The 20132-nt window shown below is 61.5% G+C and overlaps 1 protein-coding gene and 2 non-coding genes across 14 annotated transcripts; all 3 read left to right on the plus strand.

The window, feature by feature from the left end:
- The first annotated feature begins 354 nt into the window (after positions 1 to 354).
- On the plus strand, positions 355 to 18512 carry EIF4G1 (eukaryotic translation initiation factor 4 gamma 1). Of its 12 annotated transcripts, XM_063167183.1 has the most exons (35): positions 355 to 437; positions 1487 to 1547; positions 2817 to 2925; positions 3023 to 3109; positions 3409 to 3441; positions 4024 to 4044; positions 4568 to 4741; positions 5095 to 5194; positions 6890 to 7002; positions 8054 to 8146; positions 8226 to 8292; positions 8665 to 9546; positions 10498 to 10586; positions 10789 to 10975; positions 11342 to 11475; positions 11730 to 11867; positions 12059 to 12232; positions 12312 to 12509; positions 12773 to 12919; positions 13013 to 13249; positions 13330 to 13434; positions 13845 to 13998; positions 14106 to 14203; positions 14307 to 14409; positions 14529 to 14631; positions 15231 to 15487; positions 15580 to 15695; positions 15850 to 16022; positions 16156 to 16281; positions 16365 to 16446; positions 16663 to 16761; positions 16876 to 17010; positions 17099 to 17180; positions 17256 to 17396; positions 17512 to 18512. In XM_063167183.1, the coding sequence occupies exons 3-35, from the start codon at positions 2851 to 2853 to the stop codon at positions 17691 to 17693; spliced, it is 4905 nt and encodes a 1634-aa protein (XP_063023253.1). In that variant the 5' UTR covers positions 355 to 437; positions 1487 to 1547; positions 2817 to 2850; the 3' UTR covers positions 17694 to 18512. The 12 variants fall into 12 exon arrangements, with proteins under 12 accessions (XP_063023253.1, XP_063023246.1, XP_063023249.1 ...); XM_063167176.1 differs by having other exon boundaries at positions 17099 to 17396; XM_063167179.1 differs by having other exon boundaries at positions 14541 to 14631; positions 17099 to 17396.
- Positions 10631 to 10707, plus strand: LOC134424004 (small nucleolar RNA SNORD66). The gene has a single exon (XR_010029297.1). It is a non-coding gene; the product is annotated as a small nucleolar RNA SNORD66 (small nucleolar RNA).
- On the plus strand, positions 11910 to 11984 carry LOC134424005 (small nucleolar RNA SNORD66). Its single transcript, XR_010029298.1, has one exon. It is a non-coding gene; the product is annotated as a small nucleolar RNA SNORD66 (small nucleolar RNA).
- Positions 18513 to 20132: the final 1620 nt, after the last annotated feature.

Raw genomic sequence — 20132 nt, forward strand, 5'->3', positions numbered from 1 at the left:
TGGCTGTGGGACGCCGGTGGTGTCAGGCCCCGGGTGAGCGTGCGTCCCGACCGGTGCCGGTGCCGGGTGCGCCCACTCCCCTCGTGACCCTGCACGGAGCGCGCGGCGGCGGGACGGGTCGGCACGGCGGGCGTGGCCGCGGGGATGGGGCGTAGCCGTGCGGCCCCCGGCCCCCTCCGGGCCGCCCGGGCCTCGCCCCGCCCCGTCACGTGACCGCGGCGGCGGGGCGGGCGCGGCGGCGGCGCAACGTGCGGGCGGGGGCGGGGCCCGGCGCAGCTCCGGGCGTGGCAGCCCCGCCCCCGTGCGCCCCTCCCCCGCGGCGGCGGCGGGCGCGCGGCCCCGCGGCCCCGCCCCCTCCGCGCGGCGCGGCTCCGGAAATGGTCGTGCTGCGCTGCGCTGCGGCTGCGTCGGGCCGCGCGCGCTGAAGGAGACTGAAGGTAACGGGCGGGGGCGGGGCGGGCGCGCGCCCCGCGGGGGGGGTGGGGGGTCGCCGGTACCGGGGCCGCGCGTGCCGCCCTATTCCTCCCCCTTCCCCGTGCTTCGCTTCGCCGGGCCTTGTCGCGCCGCCGCCGCCGCCACCACGTGGGTGCCGCCCCGCCGCCGCCACCCCCCTTCCCACGCCCTGTCCCGTGCTTCGCTCCGCTGCTGCGCCGGGCCCCCCGCTCGTCCCGATGGTCCCCACGTCCCGGTGATCCCGCGGCGGCCGCGTCCGTCCGCGCCCACGTGCCGACCGGTGCGCCCCGCCGCCGCCACCGCACACGTGCTCCCGGCGCCGCGCCCGCCTAGGCCCGGCGCCGCCGCCGCATGTGTTGCGAGCAATGCCGCCCCCGCCCCGCCGCGACCGGCCTGTCGTGCCGCCGCCGGTGCCCGCGGGGCCGCGGTTGCGGCCGGCAGTGACACGTGTCCTTGGCAGAGGCCGCCGCCGCCGCGGGGGGGAGCGGGGCCGCCGGATGCCGCACCGGGCACCGCACCGCGCCCTCCCGCCGCCGTGATGGTGGTGCCGCCGCCCCGAGACGGAGTCGGCCGCAGCCGCCGGTTTGGCCGCCGCCTCGGCCTGGGGGCGAGGCCGCGCTTGGGCCTGGCGGGGCCGGCCGCTCTCGGGCCACGGCCGCGGCCTGTCCCAGCTCCGCCGTCGGTGATTCTTGTCTTGTCCCCCAATCCCCCGTGCGTTCCTGCCTCCCCGAACTACTGTTCCCGTCCCCCGGCCCCTCACTCGGACCGAGCTGGGCCTTCCCGGAGTCCCCCCCGGGCCAGGACCCCCCGCCCCGTCGGCGGGCCCAGCACAGGCCGCGGCCCGGCCGCTCCCGGCGCAGGAGAGGCGGCCGCGACTCCGATTACAAACAGCCGCGCGGGGCCCCGTTGTCCCCCCGGGGACGGAACCCGCATTCCCCGGCCCTGCTGGGCTACCCGGGCCAGTGCGAAGCCGGGGCCAGGCCGGGCTCCCCCCCGCGGGGCCCGGCCTGATCTCTCTATCTCTCTCTCCCAGTCAGTCGGATGAACGGTCTCTGCAGGCCCGCTCAGCCGGCCCAGGTTTTTCCCGCGGGGGGGTGAGTATCCTGCTCGCTCCTGGTTGTGTTTGGTAGAGGAGACCAGGTCTGGCTGTCCCCGGGTGTCCCTGTCCCCTGTGAGACAATCCTCCCCCTCTGTTTAGGGTTGATTGTTCTCAAGGCCTAGCTAAGCTGGCTCAGGTACGGGCTGTCCGTGCCGGGTGCTTGGGTCGCCGGTGAGAAGGGGCCCGGGGAGAGCACTGGGGGTGCAACCCAGCGCCTGCCACTTCCTGAAACACTGGCAGGGCCCATCTCCGCTGGGTTGTGGCTCGGGGGATCCCTGGGATGGGGTGGCACCCCATACCGAGGCACAGCCATGGGGGGATTTGGGTGCCCCATTTCCCAGTGTTGGTGGGACGTGTCTGGCAGTGCCCGCAGCGGGGCTGGGGGCCGGCTATGCTGACGCGTCCCGGCGTCAGATTACAGGAGGCACCAGGGCCGCTCCCTTGGGTGTCTGGCCGGCAGCGGGCTCACTGGGTGCCGCGGGGTGCAGGGGACCCCCAGCAGTGTGCGGGGTACTGCCTCTTCTCCCTGCCCCGGTGGCCTTTGCACTGGGGCGGGGAGAGCGGCACTGGCTGCCAAGTCCTTCCTGGGACAGCTGGGAGGGTGTCTGGGCTGCCTGGGTGCTGGGGGGCTGCAGACTCCCCTGGGCAGGGCAGTGGGCAGGAGTGTCGGGGGTGTGGGGGGACGAGGGAGCTGCTCCCTGCCTTCCCTGGTAGGCGTTTGTGGTGTGGGCCGGGGACCCGGCGCCACCGGCAGGAACAGGTTTGGCCGGCCGGGGGAAGCGCTTAGTAGGTCAGCCGGGGTGGAGCTGGGCACGGCTGACGCCGGGGTGCCGCCGGTCCACCCAGCCCCCCGGAGTTAGTGGTGGCCTAGGTGCTGGTGGCAGATCACGGGCGCTGGTGCCTAGTTTTGTGTAGGGCCCAGACAGGCTTTGTGGGGTCACCTTGGGTGGGTCAGTCCTGCTGGTGGGCATGGCTGGGTTTGGGGCATGATGAGGGGTCTGCTCAGAAGGGTGTGAGGACCTGCCCAGGCTGGGTGACTTGGCAGTACCTACCCCATCTTCCCCATGGCCCAGTGGGGCAGGAGGAGGTGGCTGGGGGTCCGTGCCTTGGTGGGATGCTGTCTGTGGGGCATGGCTGATGCCTGGCTTTACAATGGTAGGCTGTGGGGCTGGAGATTTGCAGATTTTAGTGCTGACATGGACAGGAGACAGATGCCTGGGGTGTTGCCATCTCCAGCTTATGCCCACTCTCCCTGTTCCTGCAGATAGCGAGGGGATCCTTATGCACAACCCCATGAAATGAACAAAGCTCCACAGCCCACAGGAGGAGCCCCGACTGCCCCGCACCCTGCCCCTTCTCCCGGACTGCCGCAGGTAACTGTCCCCTGCAGGGCTGGGGAACCCAGCTTTGCCACCCCAGTTGGTGCCAAGGGCAGTGGTACCATCTCTTTCCCTCCCTGCCTTCTTCCAGCCGACGTTCCCACCTGGTCAGACGGCACCTGTGGTTTTTAACCCGGCACCGACCTCACAAATGAATACGCCTTCTCAGCCGCGCCAGGTAAGGATTTTGTCCAGAGCTGCAGAGGGTGGTAAGGGGTATCCAGCAGCTTTCTGCTTCCTGGCCGAGTAGCCCACACTGCCACGGAACCCAGGGGTGTTAGGAGCAACGTGGTGCCCCTCGGGCCTGGTGTGTGCCTGTGAAGGGGGAATGAGCCCATGGTCTGGACCACGACTGCCATCTGAGGACCTCCTGGCCCTGGGGTGGGAGGGCAGGCGCCTCCAATGAGGATGCCCACAGAGTGACTGCTCTTCTCTCCTTCCTCCCCTGCCCCAAACCTCCCTTTCCTCCTCTCTCAGTTTCCAGCAGGGCCTCGGGCTATTCACCAGCAGGTACTAACCCGCTTCCCCTGCCCTGCATGCTGAACACCCTTCCCCGACACTGCACAGAAACACCCACCTTGGGCATGAAGGGGCTGGGGAGCATGTGGGGACCCTGGACTCTGGGGAAAGTGCGGGATGCCTGCTCGACTTTGGGTAGGTTTCTCTGCAGTGTCTCCCCAATTCCCTCCTTGCATGAAGCCTGCAGCATGTGGCTGTGCCTGTGCTAACTCCAGCCCAGGCTATTGCTTCTGCCTGTGCCCTTCCTCATCTCCCTCTTCTTCCCTGCTTTGCTTGGTCTCCAAAGGCCCTGCAGTGGCGTGCAAGGCTCTGGGTTCCATCAGCCCTCTTGTGTGGAGGAGCTGTTGGGGACAGATCTGGTGACATCCTTGGCTGTGCTATCTGGGAGCTCATCAGACCCATCCCTGCCCCTTGGAAGGTCCCTAGAAGGGATCTCAGTATATTTGGGATGTGGGCACAGAGCACAGGGCTCCCTGACTTCTTGTCCTTTCCTCTGCTATCCCTGTCCCAGTGCCAGTAACTCCTGTCTTTCTCTTTCCCCCTTTCCCTCTGTATGCGTGCGCTTGCTAACAGGGAGGATTCAGGTCTCTTCAGGTAACGCTTTCTCCTTGCCCCGGGGGTGCTTGCGCGGACCCTTCCTTGCCCGCTCGTTGCGGGGCTGGAGCTGCTGCTCCCGGGGATGCTTTTGCCCGGCAGACAAGCTGGGTCGGGATGAGCGGCATTGGCCGGGGTGGGAATGCGGAGCTCCACATGTTGTCGGGCTCCGGCATGGCGGGACTACAGGTCCCAGCATCCCCCGCGAGCCGGTGCAGAGCACGCCGGGACCCGCCGCCGCCGAGCTGCGTGCGGCCGTGGCCGGCCCCGGGCGCTGGAGCTGCCGGCCCCGGGAGGGCTGGGCCGGGGCCGCGCCGGGCATGAGCTGGGTCGGGTGGACCCAGGCGGCCCCGCAGGTGCGTGGGGACAGGGTGGTGCCGGGGCGGGGGGTGGCCTTGCAGGCTGCCGAGGCGGTGCTGCGTGCCGGCAGCGTGGGGGGGGGCTGGTGTCTCCCCCCGAGTGCGGTGGTGGCAGACGAAGGTGCTGGAGCTCCTGCTGACGCTGTGCCCCATCTCTCCCCAAGCATTTCTACCAGAACAGGGCACAGCCTCCTGCCAGTGCGTCCCGCGTGCAGAGTAACACGACGGCTCGGCCCGGCCCTCCTGCCCATGTGTATCCAGCTGCTTCCCAGGTGATGATGATACCCTCCCAGATATCCTACACACCTTCCCAAGGAGCCTATTACATTCCCGGACAGGTGAGGGCGATGCTTTGGGCTCTGTGGGGGGGGGCGGGTTGGGATGGGCACTGGCAGGAGGTGTTGCCTGGGCTTGAAGCCCAGGTCTGTTCTGGTGGGGTGGAGGGGGTCCTGAGACTCTGAGCACCCACTGATTTGAGCAGGGTGCTGCTGGCTCTGTAGAGACGTGGCAGGCAGTACTGGTCCCCTCCCCAACAGTTCTCTGAGCCACCTGGTGTCTGCTCTACCTGTGTCTTGCTCACTGCCCTGGTGTACAACTAGTTCACAGTCAGGTTTGGGGTCACATGAGTGTTTTGGGGGTATGTCCATGCTCTGCAGGGGACATAACTGACTTATTTTCTTTCCTCTTGCAGGGTCGCTCCACGTACGTTGTCCCGACCCAACAGTACCCGGTCCAACCTGGCGCCCCTAGTTTTTATCCTGGAGCCAGCCCCACAGAGTTCGGGACTTACGGTACAGACAGAGGGGTTACTCTGCTCCACAGTGCTCTTTCAGTCCCAGCACATCCCTATTTTTTTACTCCCGTGGCCTCTGTGTGTCCCTCTGAGCTGAACACAGCCGACTGAGGCTGACTCTGTGACCCCATTGTAGTTTTGGGGAACAGTTCCTTGTTGCCCAGCAGCACATCATGTGCCACTGGTCCATTTGTACCAGTCCACTCACCCCTGTCCTTTTCCAAATTGGGGCTGTTTAATATTTAACTCTGCTGGCGGAGGGCTGGGGCAGACTTTATCCCCTGCTCCCCCTCACTTGCTGTCAGGGTGGTGAGCAGCTCAGTGCTTGCTGACCCCCCTGAGCTGAGCCGGGGTGCTCCATGCCTGCCCCCTCCTGGTGCTTGGGGAGTGCCATGTGAGCAGCCCCTCCTCCTTCCCCCTGCTGCATGTGGCCACCCGGGCTGTGACTATATTTAGGCTTGGTTGTCCCCGGGAGGCCCAGCAGACACAGAAATGTGAGCCGAGGCCTCCGGCCTGGCCCCGGCACAGCAGCAAAGCATAACCAGGGCAGAGATGGGCTTCTCCTGAGCCAGGTACGTGCCCGGCCTCCCTCCCTCTTGTCTCAGGGCCCAGCCAGCCCCTCAGAGGAGGGAGGTGGCTCCTGGCTGTGGCTGTCTCCTGTGCTTGGGCCAGGACACTGCTGCACCTTTGTGCACTGAGCACAGCTCTGGGACATGCTCTGGGTATCTCTGTGAGGTTCTAGGATGGGTGTACCCCCAGCCTCTGCTTTGGGGCTGCTGTGGCTCTTCCTGGGGAAGCTGGCAGCACTTGCCTCTTGCCCACAGGACTGGTAGGGTGACCCGACATGGTGTGACCCTTGACAAATGAATCAGATTGGGTCTCCTGTCTGGTCCTCAGGGCTAGGCAGCTCAGGGTCTCCTTCCTTTCCCCCATGCCCAGCCCATCCTGACGTGTGAGGCCCCTTCAGCGTCCCTGTGAGTCCCCCAAGCAAAGGGAGGGTCCCTGACTCAGAGATGAGGCAGTCACCAGAGCACCTTGGTTGACTTTCAGGGTCAGTGCAGCAGGGAAGGTGCTGGAGCCAGAGGAGGCCAGGACCCAATTGTGCTTGTTCCAACACACCCGTATCCCTGTGGCACTGCTCTGGGGTGATGCTCAGGGATGCCCTGGGAGGAGTGGAGCACCTCTTGAGGGCTGCGCCAGCCCTGGATGGGGTCCAGCTCTGCCTCTGTCCCTCAGCACAGCTCCTTCCTCTGGGCTGGGCTCTCCAGGCCTGAGCCCCTCAGCCTGGGTGTGAATGGAGGCTGCCTGGTGCCGCCCTCGGGCTGGTGCTGGCCCTGGGGAGATAAGGGCGCAGGCAGGAAGGCGGCCACCAGCAGAGCCAGGAGTACCTGACATGGCCGAGTGTCCAGGCAGGGCTCTCTGGTGTGCAGCTGGTGGGCACGGTGGATGCCTGCGGGGCCTGCCTGGGCGTGGGGGTGGCGCGGGGACGCTCTCTGCTTCACAGGGAAGGAATTCGGTCAGGCCTGTCAGGCGGGTTGGGACAATCCAGGCCGGATGCGATGGGGGTTCGCAGCAGAGCAGCGAGGGCTCTCCGGGCTCCTGACAGACCCCTGTGTTTGGGAGATCAGGCAGTCTTCAGGACAGGCTTGGAGGATCTGGCTTGGCTGCTCTGACGCTCTCTCCTCTCCTTCAGCGGGTGCGTACTACCCGGCGCAGGGGGTGCAGCAGTTCTCAGCGGGGGTCCCCACTGCCCAGGTCATTGTGAGCCAGCAACCACCGATCCCCCCAAAACGAGAGCGCAAGACGGTAAGGAGCCATCTGCCTCCAGGCGTGGATGGGGGTGCTCGTGTGCGAGAGGGTGCGCTCGTGTGGAGGAGGGGGATGGTGTCAGCCCCGGGCGCTGGTGGTGTGTGGGATGGGATGTGGTGCAGCATGCCAGGGAAAAGGGTTGGCACAGGGCTGTGTCCCCACAGGCTGGAGGGCTTAGCAAGGGAACTGGGGTGGACGGTGGGTGATGGCGACCTTGGTCGTCCCGGCGGGCAGCGTTGTGCTGAGTCACAGCTCCCGGGAGGGCGGGGGTGCCGCGGCTGCCAACTGCTGTCTGCTCCCGGAGATGCCGGTGCTCAGAGGCCTCGCATGGGGCCTATTTATAGCGGGGAGCCGGCGGCTGCCGGCATGGCCCTGTGCTGGGAGGCAGGGGGTGCCACTGGGAGGTGGGATGCTGGCATTTTCTCATCAGAGATGGGTTGAGCTCTGCACTTGATGTTCTGGGAGTAGGTCGTGTTCAGAAGGTAGAACAAGGTTCCTGGCTGCGCTATCCCCTGCACTGTAGTCCCAGCCAGACCCACGTGTACCCCTCCAGTCACCCCACAGCTGGGTGCCCTGTAACTCATGCTGCACCCATGACATGGGGCACGTGAGGCTCTGGGCATATAGGGTGTGCCTGGGGTGACACAGAGCTCACTGTGGTTTCTGTGTGCTGAGGTTAGTCTTCTGTATTGTCCCTAAATGAGGGGGTTCTTGTAGCCCCTGTGCCAGCACAGTGATGTATTGGGGTCCCCTCACTTCTGGAGATGGGCACTGGCCTGGGGACCTGCTGGCTCCAGCTGTGTTGCAGTGACTTGCAAGGCACTGGAACAGGCCAGTATCCGTGGGACACTGTGCCCTCTGGTGAGGGGATGTGGCACCCACTGTTCCCCAAACTGTGTGGCCAGGACAGGCACTGCAGTGAATGAACTTCCTTTTCCCTTTGGAGAAGGGTGTCCTGTGGGATGTTGGGCTCATGGAAAGGGGGTGGCCCGTGTTGTGTCCTGCAGTCTGCCAACAGCTTCCTCACTCTGCTCTGATTCTTGGACAGATCCGAATACGAGACCCCAACCAAGGTGGCAAAGACATTACAGAAGAAATTATGTCTGGAGCAAGGACCTCATCCACCCCCACTCCTCCACAGGTAAGTGGACCCTCTGACTTTGCACTGCGGCAGCGGGAAGTGCACATGGCCCTGTTCAACTCCCTCTTTGCCCCCTCAGGCTGGAAGCGGTTTGGAGCCCCAGGCCAATGGAGAGACCCCCCATGTAGCAGTTATTGTCCGGCCCGGTAAGTGTCTGTGCTAGGACTGGCTGTGCCAGCTGGCATGGCTGCAGCAAGGTTCCCCTGTTGTTGGCACTGCAGGATGTGAAATGCCAGCCCCGCTGTTCCTTGGTTCTCTTGACTCTTGTGGAGTAAGAGGCCATCCCTGCATACCTGGGGACCTGTGTCCCCTTGTTGGATTCAGAAAAGTTTACAGGGACTGTTTACTCATCTCAGCTGTCCTCTGGGCACTGGAGGACCCCTGTTGTCCCCATTCCCCGTTTGTGATGTGGCTTGGCACATCTGTCCCTATGTCTCCTGAAGATATAGGGATCTGGGGAGGAACATGGGATGAGTAGGGAATCAGAGAGTCATCCATTAATGTCACCCACCTTGCAGATGACCGCCCGAAGCCTGCGCTGGTGGTGAGCAAGCCCGTCTCCCTGGAGCCCAGCAAATCGGCATCCCCGTCTCCTCCCCCTCCCCTGATCCCTGAGGTGGAGCCCGTGGTGCTCTCGCCTGTGACGCTGGTGCCAATGGAGCCTCCTGTGGACACGGACACGAAAGCGGAGCCGGGCGAGGCGCCACCTGACCCGCAAAAGACGTTAAGCGCCATCACTACAGTGCCAGGGGCTGCCGAGCTGCCCCTTGTGCCCGCACCCAACATGGACACGGTGGCTGCGGGGGAGGAGGAGGAAGAGGAGGGGGAAGTTGCTATTCCCCTCCCGGAGCCCACTGTGCAGGAGCCTGTGCCCCCCGAGGTGCCGCCGGTGCCCGTTGTTCCCTCGATGCCAGCCGTGCCCCCGGTGCCGGCTGCGCCGTCGCCACCGCCCGTTGTACCACAGGCCCCTGAAGCGCCTGCCAAACCCGCCTCCCCCAGCCCCCCTCCGCCCCGGGAAGAGCCCTGCCCCGAGACCACTGCTGAGGCCAATGGGGTTTTGGAGGAGACGCCTGAGACGGTCCCTGAGGCGCCCGTGTGCCAGCCAGTGCCGGTCTCTGAGCCGGTGCCTGTGCCCACCCTGGACTCCCCCGTTGCCCAGCCTGAAGAGCTGCCCCTACCCAATGGTGTGGAGGGCACCAGCAAAGCGGAGCCGAGTGAGGAGCAGCCCGAGTCAGATGTCAGTCCCATCTCAGAGCCTGAGGAGCCAGCCCAGCCTGGCACCCCTGCCTCCCCACCTGCAGAGGAGGAGGAGGAAGAGGGCGAAGGCCCTGGTGAGACCCAGGAGCGAAGCTTGAGCCCAGCCCCTGCCCCTTCGCAGATCTCGGAGGCGACCGCGCAAGGTTGGGAATGCTGGGCTGCAGGGTGCCCCAGGGTGGGTGTTGGGTGGTGGGGGGCATCGCATGGCATGAGGTACAGGGAGGGTGTTAGAGATGTGGTTAGGGATACAGGATGTGTAGGTATGGGATGCTGAAGGGGACAAGGTGGATGGTGGGATCAGGAAGGTGTCTGGGGAGTACATCTATGTGGTGATGTATGGGGTGAGCATAGAGGGCTGTGTGTGGGGGATGTCACAGGGAATGGAAGTGTGTTTTACATGATGTTTTATGCAGGGGTGTAGGGTGATGTATGAGGGTTGTATCTGAGGATTGTCCCCAGTCAGTGAGGACACTGGGAGGTGGTGGATTGGCAGGGAAGATGTAGGGCATGCTGTGTAGGGGTATGCAAGTACACAGGGGTGATTGAGGAAAGCGGGGTGCCCTGGGGATGTGTTAGGGTTTCTCTTTATTTCTTTAAGCATCCCGCACAGGAGTGTTGGGGTTACATAGGGGTGATGGGGAAGATGGGCTCACAGGATGTGTTTTATGGAGTGCCTTGGGTTGGGATACAGGGGTGCTCTAGGAGGGCAACCTCAGGGCAGATAATTTCTGGGGAGCACGTGTAAGGGCTGGTGTATAGGGGTGCCAGTGAGGGGAGTGTGTATGGGAACAGAGATTCGTATAGGAGTGTCTCTGTAAGGGCTGCCTGTAGAGCAGTGTCTGCAGGGATCCTCTGACAGCATGGGGAGCCCACACTAGGGCAGTGATGTGGATGGGAGACTTTGATGAGGCACATAGAAAATCAGGGTGTGTTTGGGGGTGGGGGCTGTTATGGGGTGACAGGACCACATCCTTGTAGCTGCATCTTGAAGCTCACCTGCTGTTACTGGGGCCTTGCTGGTGACCCCATAGCTATTGTCAGGGTGCTGGGGACTGGGAGGTTCCTGTCTTTCACCTTCCTGCCTCTCCTCCCAGTCGCCATGTCGGTGCCAAAGAAGAAACGAAGGATGAAGGAGCTGAACAAGAAGGAGGCAGTAGGTGATTTGCTGGATGCCTTTAAAGAGGTGAGTGTCCTGGCGTGTCTGGGGATCACCCTGTGTCCCATCTCCTCCTGTGATGAACTCTGCTTTGTGCCATCGTGTCTGGGCCACTGACGCTCTGTGATGGTAATGAGGATCTGAGGTGGGGTGGACACTGAGGAGTGGGGTGAAGGGGACAGGAACAGGCTCATGTGGGTGACTGCTGTCCCTGTCCCCTCTGCTGCAGTCTCAGACTGGTGATAGTGCCTCAGAGGCGGAGAACAAGCCCCCCGTGTCTGCCCCTGCTAGTGAAGCAGAGGATGTGGCTCCTGCCCGTCCACAGGAGGAGTCGGAAGAGACGTGGGAGGAGAAGGAAGACAAGCTGGCCCCGGAGAAGGGCAAGGCTGCTGGCCAGAAGTATGGCTACAAGGAAGGTAAGCTGTGCCTGGGCAGAGTCCTCTGCTGGCAGCCACCACCTCTGGACCCAGCAATAGGGAAGGTGGGGGTGGCATGGTCCCTGTGTCCTAAATTTTACGTTCCCCTCCCATCTTGTCCCCAAGCTTTGCATGGGATGGGGAACAGAGTTCCCAGCATAAGGGTCTAGGCAGGAGGCAGGGACCTGATGGAATCAGGCTTTCTAAGCATGCATGGTTTTGCTCATGGTGTACTAGCCTGGGACAGTTCTGTGGTTGTCTATATCTCACCTTGCTTGTCCCTGTGTGGACCCAGACCCACCACAGCTCAGGCTGGAGAATATGGGACAGGCCACGTCAGAGTGTCCCTCTTGCCCCTCACTGCAGAGCAATGGAAGCCATTGAACCCTGAGGAGAAGAAGCGATATGACCGGGAGTTCCTGCTGGGCTTCCAGTTCATCTTTGCCAGCATGCAGAAACCTGAGGGGCTGCCCCAGATCACAGATGTGGTGCTGGACAAGGTCGGTGCGGCCCTGGAAATTGGGGAATTGTGGATGGTGGTTAGGTGGGGATCTGGCTCCTCTTTGTGCCTTGGGAAGGTGGGGCAGGGACTTCACTTTTGTGCTCAGGATCTTGTTGCTGCATTTGCAGTGACCTTTGAGCCTGGGTTTGGTGGGTGTGGGGGCACCTCTGGGGCCTTTTTTCCAGTTCCTTGTCCCGGCGCTGAGGCTGGGGGATGGATCCATCCCGCTCCTCTGCCCCCGGGCATCCTCAGCCGTGTGTACCTTCGCAGGCCAACAAGACCCCACTGCGGCCAATCGACCCCATCCGCATCAATAGCATGAACTGCAGCCCCGACTTCACCCCCTCCTTCGCCAACCTTGGCCGGCCTGTCATGGGCAACCGGGGCCTGGTGAGTATCTCCTCACTTCATTCCTGCCATCCTGCTCTGCCTCTCTGTGATGATCAAGCTTTTGAGCCGCTGTGTCTGGGCCACTGATGTCCATGATGGAATTGAGGATCTGAGTAGGTGGACTGGAGACTTCTGGGAGCCGGCTCACTTGGTCCCAGAGCAGAGAGCTGAGTTTCTTCTCCGTGTGTCAGCCCTCAGGGTTGGGTCCCCGCCGCTCCCAGCCGAGTCAGAGGAAGGAGCCCCGCAAAATCATTGCTACTGTGTCCCTCAATGAGGATGTCAAGCTGAACAAGGCCGAGAAGGCCTGGAAACCCAGCAGCAAACGTGCTTCCGAGGAGGAGGATCCTGAGAATATCAAGACACAGGTGGGAGCTGGGGTGGGCAGGCAGTCGGAGGGCCTGGGGGAAAGGTACCCAGCTCTTGCTGACCCTGTTGCCCTTGCAGGAACTGCTCCGCCGTGTCCGCAGCATCCTCAACAAGCTGACACCCCAGATGTTCCAGCAACTGATGAAGCAGGTGATGGAGTTGTCCATCGACACGGAGGAGCGGCTCAAGGGTGTCATCGACCTCGTCTTCGAGAAGGCCATCTCGGAGCCAAACTTCTCTGTTGCCTATGCTAACATGTGCCGTTGCCTTATGGGGGTGAGCAGAAGCTGGGTGGTCTCCTATTGAGCAGGCAAGGTTTTTTTGGCCATCTCATCTGAGCTTAGTAGTGTGCAGGTCCTTCCATGTGGAGTGGGGAAACTGGGGTGTGTGGATGGAGGACTGTGTTCAGAGTCTCAGCAGGGCATCACAGTGTTGTAGGGTGGCTTTTCCCTGATTTGAGTAATGCCACCTTATTTGCCCAGCTTTTGGGGGAGACACAACTCATGTTCTTTCTCTGGGTTATATACCTCTCCCTGCAGCTTAAAGTGCCCACAACAGACAAGCCCACAGTGACTGTGAACTTCCGCAAGCTGCTGCTCAACCGCTGCCAGAAGGAGTTTGAGAAGGACAAGGATGATGATGAGATCTTTGAGAAGCGGCAGAAGGAAATGGATGATGCCAGTGCTGTGAGTTGTGGTGGGAGTCTGCTCTGAGGGCTGGCATGGGTGTCCTTGGCTTGGCTCTGTGCCCTGAACTGGCCTGTTGTGCTTTTCGTGCAGCCCGAGGAGAAGGCGCGTATGAAGGATGAGCTGGAGGAGGCGCGGGACAAGGCCCGCCGACGATCTCTGGGCAACATCAAGTTCATTGGAGAGCTCTTCAAACTGAAGATGTTGACAGAGGCCATTATGCATGACTGCGTGGTGAAGCTGCTCAAAAACCACGATGAAGAGTCTCTTGAGTGCCTTTGCCGCCTGCTTACGACTATTGGCAAGGACTTGGACTTCGAGAAAGCCAAGGTACTCCTTGCCCTGCCCTACCTTGCTTGCTCTTCCCTTGCCTTTAGAAGGGATGTGACCATGGCTCTGTCCCTCTATAGCCCAGGATGGACCAGTACTTCAATCAGATGGAGAAGATCATCAAAGAGAAAAAGACATCATCCCGAATCCGTTTCATGCTGCAGGATGTGATTGACCTAAGACGGGTAAGGTTGATGGAATGCAGTTGCCTGGGGACTGTCCTCCATCTGCTGCTTGGTCCCTTGGAGCTGCTGGCTTATGTCCTCTGAGTGCCAGCACTCTATGTGTTCCCTGTATGAGAGGGGTGGGTTTGTGAGCTGTGGCCAGCCCCAGAGACACCATGCTAGCCCCTGCTCCTGGTTATCATGGTAGTGGTAGTGGGCACACAGTAATTGGCGGCTGTTTAATGCAGGGGGGCTCTGGAACCTGAGCCTTTTTGTGCCAAAAGCTGCCACAACACGTGGAGAGTAGTGATGGCCCAGGCTGGAGACCAACCTGAGACTTTGAGAGTGGGGTGGCTGGGAAGGGGGAATCCCTTTCCCTCCATCTTTCAGCCATCTCAGTTCCCTCTTCCCTCCTTCCCTGCCCTCTGCAGAATAGCTGGGTGCCGCGGCGGGGAGACCAGGGCCCCAAAACCATCGATCAGATCCACAAGGAAGCAGAGATGGAGGAGCATCGAGAACACATCAAAGTGCAGCAGCTCATGTCAAAGGACAAGAGGAGAGGACCCCCTGGGCCATCCTCTGGTGGTGAGTGTCTGGGCTTGGGGGCACTTGAGTTTGCTAGGAGTGGGTTGCTCCTGCTGGACTCTGCTCAAGGCTGGTCTGCACCTTATGACTGTCCTTCTTGTGCTCAGGACGCAGTAGCCTGGTTGCAGATGATGGCTGGAACACGGTGCCCATCAGCAAGGGCAACCGGCCCATTGACACCAGCCGGTTAACAAAGATTACCAAGGTGAGCCTGGGCATGCGGTGGGGCAGCCGAGCTGGCTGCCTGGCCTGGGTCATGCCTTGGTGGGGGATCAGGCCTGACTGTCTCCCTCTCTCTCCACCTGCAGCCTGGATCCATTGACTCCAATAACCAGCTCTTTGCACCGGGTGGGCGGCTGAGCTGGGGCAAAGGCAGCAGCGGAGGGTCTGGCGCGAAGCCCGCAGATTCAGGTAGGCAGTGTGGGACTGGCTGGGTGCTGTGGGATAGAGTGGGAGGGGTGATCTTTCCCCTGGCAGTTCCTCTACCAGGGAGTTGCCGAACTCTGAGACTTCCCTCTTTTCACGCCCAGCATCTGATTCAGGGCGACCAGCCACGAGCACCTTGAACCGCTTCTCAGCGCTCCAGCAGTCAATGCCTGCCGAGAGCCCAGAGTCCCGCCGTGTGGTGCAGAGGTGAGGGGCCAGCCCTGCCTTGGTGGATGGGTGTGTGGGGTTGAGGGAGAGCCCCTGATTCAGTCTTGTGGCTGATCAGTGTATAGGCAAGTTACAGTATCAATTGCCCCTGTGGCAAAATGGGTACTTGAGAGAGCTCAGAGTGGTGAATCCTTGTGGCAAGGAAGGTTGACCTCACCCTGGGTGTCCTCCCTACTGTTCAGCACTTGGGTGACCACCCCTGCGTGCTCAGTCTGGCCCGAGGGTCCTTGGATAGACATTAATGGGTGGGAGCGTGAGGTCCCCAAAGAGAGCTGGAGTTTGGATTTGTGTGGGAGAAGAGGAAAACAAAGGGAGGCTTTGCCACAGTCTGCGTCAGAAGAAAGGTGTGGGTAGGACAAAGGCAGGCAGTGCTCAGCTGTGCCAAGGAGCAGAGTAAAAGGAAAAGGGTATGAGTTGGGACAGGAGAGAAATAGGGAATAAGTTTTCCCCCAAGAATGGTCAAATGCTGAAAGAGAGGTGGGGATTGGAGTGGCACAGCTTTACTTTACAGAGCTCTGCAGTCTGGGGTCAGGGAGAGTGGTGATGGGTTCTTCACACTGTGTCTTTCTCTCGCCCAGGAGCAGCTCCAGCCGTGACAGGTCAGAGAAGGCTGGGGACAGAGGGGACCGGGAGTCACGTTCAGAGAAGGGCAGCGACCGTCTAGAGCGTCTTGACCGGGGGGAGAGAGTAGACAGGAACAGATCTGCCCTCACCAAGAGGAGCTTCAGCAAAGAGACAGAGGACAGGAGCCGAGAACGGGAGAAGCAGGGCGGCCCCGAGGCCGTGCGCAAGGCTGCGAGCATGACGGAGGAACGGGACCGGAGCCGAGAGACCGGTGAGCTGGGGAGCGCTGATGCCCCAGGCTCTGGCTGCTCCTGCAGCTCTGCCTGTCCCAGGTGATGCCTGATCCTTGCTCTTCTCCTGCAGTTAAACAAGAGCCAACACCTCCTGCAACATCCACCAAGCCCGCGCTGTCGGAAGAGGAACTGGAGAAGAAATCCAAGGCGATCATAGAGGAATACCTGCACATCAATGACATGAAGGTGAGAGAAGAGGGTGGCCGTGTTCCTCTGACATGCCAAATGCTCCCCTCCCTGTGTGGTAGCACTGTTGGGCAGGGTTCTGGTGGTACCTGGATGAGGAAGGGGGGAGCCAGAGCTGGCTATAGGGCAGTACTGACCCCCCTTTTCCCTGCAGGAGGCCCTGCAGTGTGTGCAGGAGCTGGGCAGCCCCTCCTCGCTCTACATCTTTGTGCAAAATGGCATCGAGTCCACGCTGGAGAGGAGCACCATCTCCCGCGAGCACATGGGGGCCCTGCTCTGCCAGCTGGTGAAGGCAGGCACGCTCTCCAAGGAGCAGTACTACAAAGGGTGAGGGGCTAGGGCAGCCTGGCTTTGAATTTGGCCCTGCCTTGAGTAGGACTCAACACTGAAACATCCTGAAGTCCCTCCTAGCCAAGGGTATGGGGACTGCTGGATCCCAACAGCTCCCTCTGCTCTTCAGGCTGCGGGAGATCTTGGAGATCGCAGAGGACATGGAGATTGACATCCCACACATCTGGCTGTACCTGGCTGAGCTCATCACACCCATCCTGCAAGAAGAAGGCATCCCCATGGAAGAGCTGTTCAGGTGAGGGCTGTGCTCCTCAGCAGGGCTGGCACAGGAGTCCTCCTTGGAGCAGGTAGCTCACCCAGGTCTCTTGTGCTCCACAGGGAGATCACAAAGCCCCTGGTGCCCATTGGGAAGGCCACCACGCTGCTGGTCGAGGTGCTGGGCTTGTTGTGCAAGGGCATGGTAAGTGCATGGGACTTGTGGCTGCTGGCTGCAGTCTCAAGGACTGGCATTCTGCCTGGGGCCCAGGTGGAGATTGAACTCCCCTGCCACAAGAGAGGATGGTGAGGGGCATCCCTCTCAGTGTCTGGGCCATGTGGCTGGCATGGCCAAACCACAGTATCTTCCTCCCTGGAGATGGAGGGCATGCCGTGCTGATGCCAGCTGTCTGTCCCACAGGGCCAGAAGACCGCAGGAAAGCTGTGGCGGGATGGGGGCCTGAGTTGGAAGGAATTCCTGCCTGAGGACCAGGATGTCAACAAATTTGTCACAGAGCAGGTGGGGGCTTGGTGGCAGCAAGGGGCAGAGGTGGACTGTGGGCAGACCTTGGGCAGTGTGAGAGTGGCACTCCCCTGTGCTGCCTTCAACAGCTCTCTCTGCCTGCTTCCCCAGAAATTGGAGTACACAATGGGGGACAGCTCAGACATGCCAAGCCGCAAGGAGCTGACCTCAGAGGAGCTGTGCAAGCAAATGGACAAACTGCTGAAGGAGAACCCGAACAACCAAAGAATATACGACTGGATTGAGGTGAGGGTGGGGACACAATGCCTGAGTGTCTGGAGGCTTCCTCTTGGCTCCCTCTCCAGCTCACAGTATTTTACCCTCCCCCCTCTAGGCCAACCTGAGTGAGCAGCAGGTCTCGTCCAACACGTTTATCAGGGCCCTGATGACGTCTGTGTGCCACTTGGCCATTGTCTGTGAGTACCAGGGTGAGGTGGGAGCGGGGGGGTGCCCCTGCCTGCAGTGCCCCTCTCACACCCTGTCCCCTGCAGTTGAGAACCCGTACCGCGTGGACGCCATGGTCATCCGCAACCAGGCCAAGCTGCTCCAGAAGTACCTGCGGGATGAGCAGAAGGAGCTACAGGCACTCTATGCCCTGCAAGCCTTGGTGGTGAAGTTGGACCAGCCTCCCAGTGAGTATCGTGGGTGCGGGTGGGGCAAGCAGAGGGTGGCAAATGTGTCCCCACCGCAGCAGAGTGGCCGATGGCTGGAGAATAGCAGAGGTTCCCCTTTGTCCCCCCACCCCAGACCTGCTGCGGATGTTCTTTGATGCCCTCTACGATGAGGACGTCATCAAGGAGGAGGCTTTCTACAAGTGGGAGTCCAGCAAGGACCCGGCCGAGCAGCAGGGCAAAGGGGTGGCTCTCAAATCGGTGACAGCCTTTTTCACCTGGCTCCGGGAAGCTGAGGATGAGTCGGACAACAACTGAGCAGCTGTGAGGAGGAGGAGGAGGAGGAAGGGGGGAGAGAGAGCGGGGCACCCTGGGGAGTGATTCCATCCCTTCCCACCCCTGGCCCCCATGGACTTGCTGATGCCAGGGCTGAGGGACTCGCTGTTCCCCTTGCAGCCCCCCTCTCTTTTTTTCAGTTCTCCTCTCTCTTCTTCCTCTGTCCTGGTTCTGTTTGTAAGGCCTGTACGAGTTTGTCATGATGATAATAAACAGATGCTGACTGAGGCGGTGGCTGCCATGGGTCCCCTTGGGGACCCTCCTCGCCCCCCTCCCAGTGCAGGCACACCAGGTTTCTGGGAGTGGGGCAGAGCACCCCTGGATTCATGTCATGGAGAGGGGGGGATGGGATGGGGACATATCTCTCCCCTCCTCTCCCTCCTCCTCTTTCTCCTTCCCGCCTCTTGATGAATATAGAGAGATTATATATATATAAACTTATTAAATTTGGTTTGGGGACAGGAGCGTGATTTCTCCCCCTCCCCTGTCCTCTCTCTATTCCTCCATCACTGCCTGGACCCCCTCCCCTCTATGGTTTTTAAATTTTAAATATAAATCATTCCCCCCCCAGCTCCTGCTCTGACACCTGGGGAGGGTGCCGGGGAGGAGGGGGGGTGGCCCCTTCTCTCTGGGCCAGGCTGAGTCCCCTCCACGACCCCAAAAGCCCCCATCCTCCTCCCAGACGTTTAAGGCCACAATTGGGCGAGCGACAGGGCGGCCCCCTCATCCGCGTCCCCTGTATTTATAGAGCGCCGGATGTGACGAGCCGCATGTGTAATTATTAAAACAAGGATTCAATTACTGGTCACGTGAATTTGTAAATAATTTTTTTTTTGCCTTTTTTTTTTTTTTTTTCTTTATGGAGTATTTAATTGAAGATTTAAAGGCATCTTTTCACCTTAAAACTGGAAATAAAAGAACATTGCTAAATAATGCCCCGTGTGCCGCTGTTGCCGCCCCCCGCCCCCCTCCCCAATGTCCCTTGTGCCTGGGCTGGTGTGGGGGTGCCAGCCTTGAACATGGGCACCGACCAGCCTCCCCTGTCCCCTGTAAGGCAGGTAGGTACTCCCTGCTCCAGGGTTGGAAGGGTGGCAAGGGGAGTGGATGTGCCTGGAGCCAGGCCTCCTGGACTCCCCTTGCCGGCATTGCCCAGCACAGTGTCTCTGGAGGTGGAGGAGACAGCCCTGCCAGCACCCTAGCTGTGGAGCAGAGCCCTGATGTCCCCAAATGTCCCTTTTCCTACAGGCATAAGTGGCAGAACCTGTGTGGTCCCCTTGGGGCAGGAGATGGGAGGTGTGCCAGGTGCCCCCTGCACCTTCCAGTGTGGGAGGGCATTTTTCTATCAGCCCCTCCTGGCCTTGTCTTGCAGTTGGAGTGGAGATGGGGCACAGCTGGCCCCTGCTGGGGTTCCCCTGTGGGGTATCCCTGCTGGGAACAGAGGCTGGTCCTCCGTGGGACTGGAGGCTGGTCTTTGCTGCCTTGGGCTGCCTCTTGCTGAGTCACCCTGGCCATGGCCCAGAGGGTACAGAATAATTAACCGGAGGCTGTTCCCCAGATTAGAGGCTGATCTGTCTGAGCTGTAGCCCTGGCATCGCTAATGCTGGGAAGCATTTGGCAGGGAAAGGCCTCGGGATGGGGACTGGGCAGGAGCTCCCCCTGACTGGGAGAGGGAGGGAGGCCCTTGGAGCTGTTTGGGTAACCTGCTTGCCAAGGGACAGAGGGTGGCACCGCAGCAGTGCCCTCCTGTGCCAGGGCCAAGGTACCACAGCGTTAGTTGCCGTCGGCTGGTTTCAGAGTGAACACGGTTGACCATCAGCCTGGCCATCGGCGCTGGCCTGGCTCTCCTGCAGGGGCCGTTGCCGTCAGACGCGATGTTCCAAAGGCTGCCCCCACCTGTCCCCAGCCCAGCCCCATGGGGTGGGAGGCTGTGTGCTCCACCAGGCCCTCGGGGCAGGCAGGTCGGGCTGAGGGGTGCCCTGTTTCTGCAGGGTCCCAGCCAGCCCTTGTCCCCCGGGGCTGTACGGGGGCCGGGGCCGGCAGGGGCGGCGCTGTCCGCGGTGCTGGCACGGCGCTCTCCGCGGTGGCCGGCCTTCTTCCCCTCCTCCTCAGCCCCCTCCTCTTCCTCCGTCCATCCTCCTCCTCTCCGCGCCCCCTCCTCTTCCTCCATCCCCCTCTTCCTCTTCCTTCAGCCCCCCTCTTCCTTCATCCTCCCCGGCTGCCTTCATCCCCCCTTCACCTCTCTCCTCATCTCCCCTTCCTCCTCTTCCTCCCGGCCTCCCTCTCCCCCGTTCTCCCCTTCCTCCCTCTCCCTCATCCCTTATCCCCCTCCGCCTTCTCTTTCTCAGCCTTCATCCCGCACATTTCTCCTCCTTTTCCTCCTCCTCTTCTTCCCGCCTCCCCCTCTCCCTCCTCTTCCTCCCC

This window comes from Melospiza melodia, chromosome 12, assembly GCF_035770615.1.
Source record: "Melospiza melodia melodia isolate bMelMel2 chromosome 12, bMelMel2.pri, whole genome shotgun sequence".
In the NCBI taxonomy this organism is placed as follows: domain Eukaryota; kingdom Metazoa; phylum Chordata; class Aves; order Passeriformes; family Passerellidae; genus Melospiza; species Melospiza melodia.

Excerpts from the sequence above, each read along its gene's own strand:
- EIF4G1 (XM_063167176.1), top strand. The coding sequence starts at position 2,851 with ATGAACAAAGCTCCACAGCCCACAGGAGGAGCCCCGACTGCCCCGCAC. Across the intron at positions 12,233-12,311 it reads CTGAGAATATCAAGACACAG|GAACTGCTCCGCCGTGTCCG; the intron begins GTGGGAGCTGGG and ends TTGCCCTTGCAG. Across the intron at positions 17,397-17,511 it reads GAAGTTGGACCAGCCTCCCA|ACCTGCTGCGGATGTTCTTT; the intron begins GTGAGTATCGTG and ends CCCCCACCCCAG.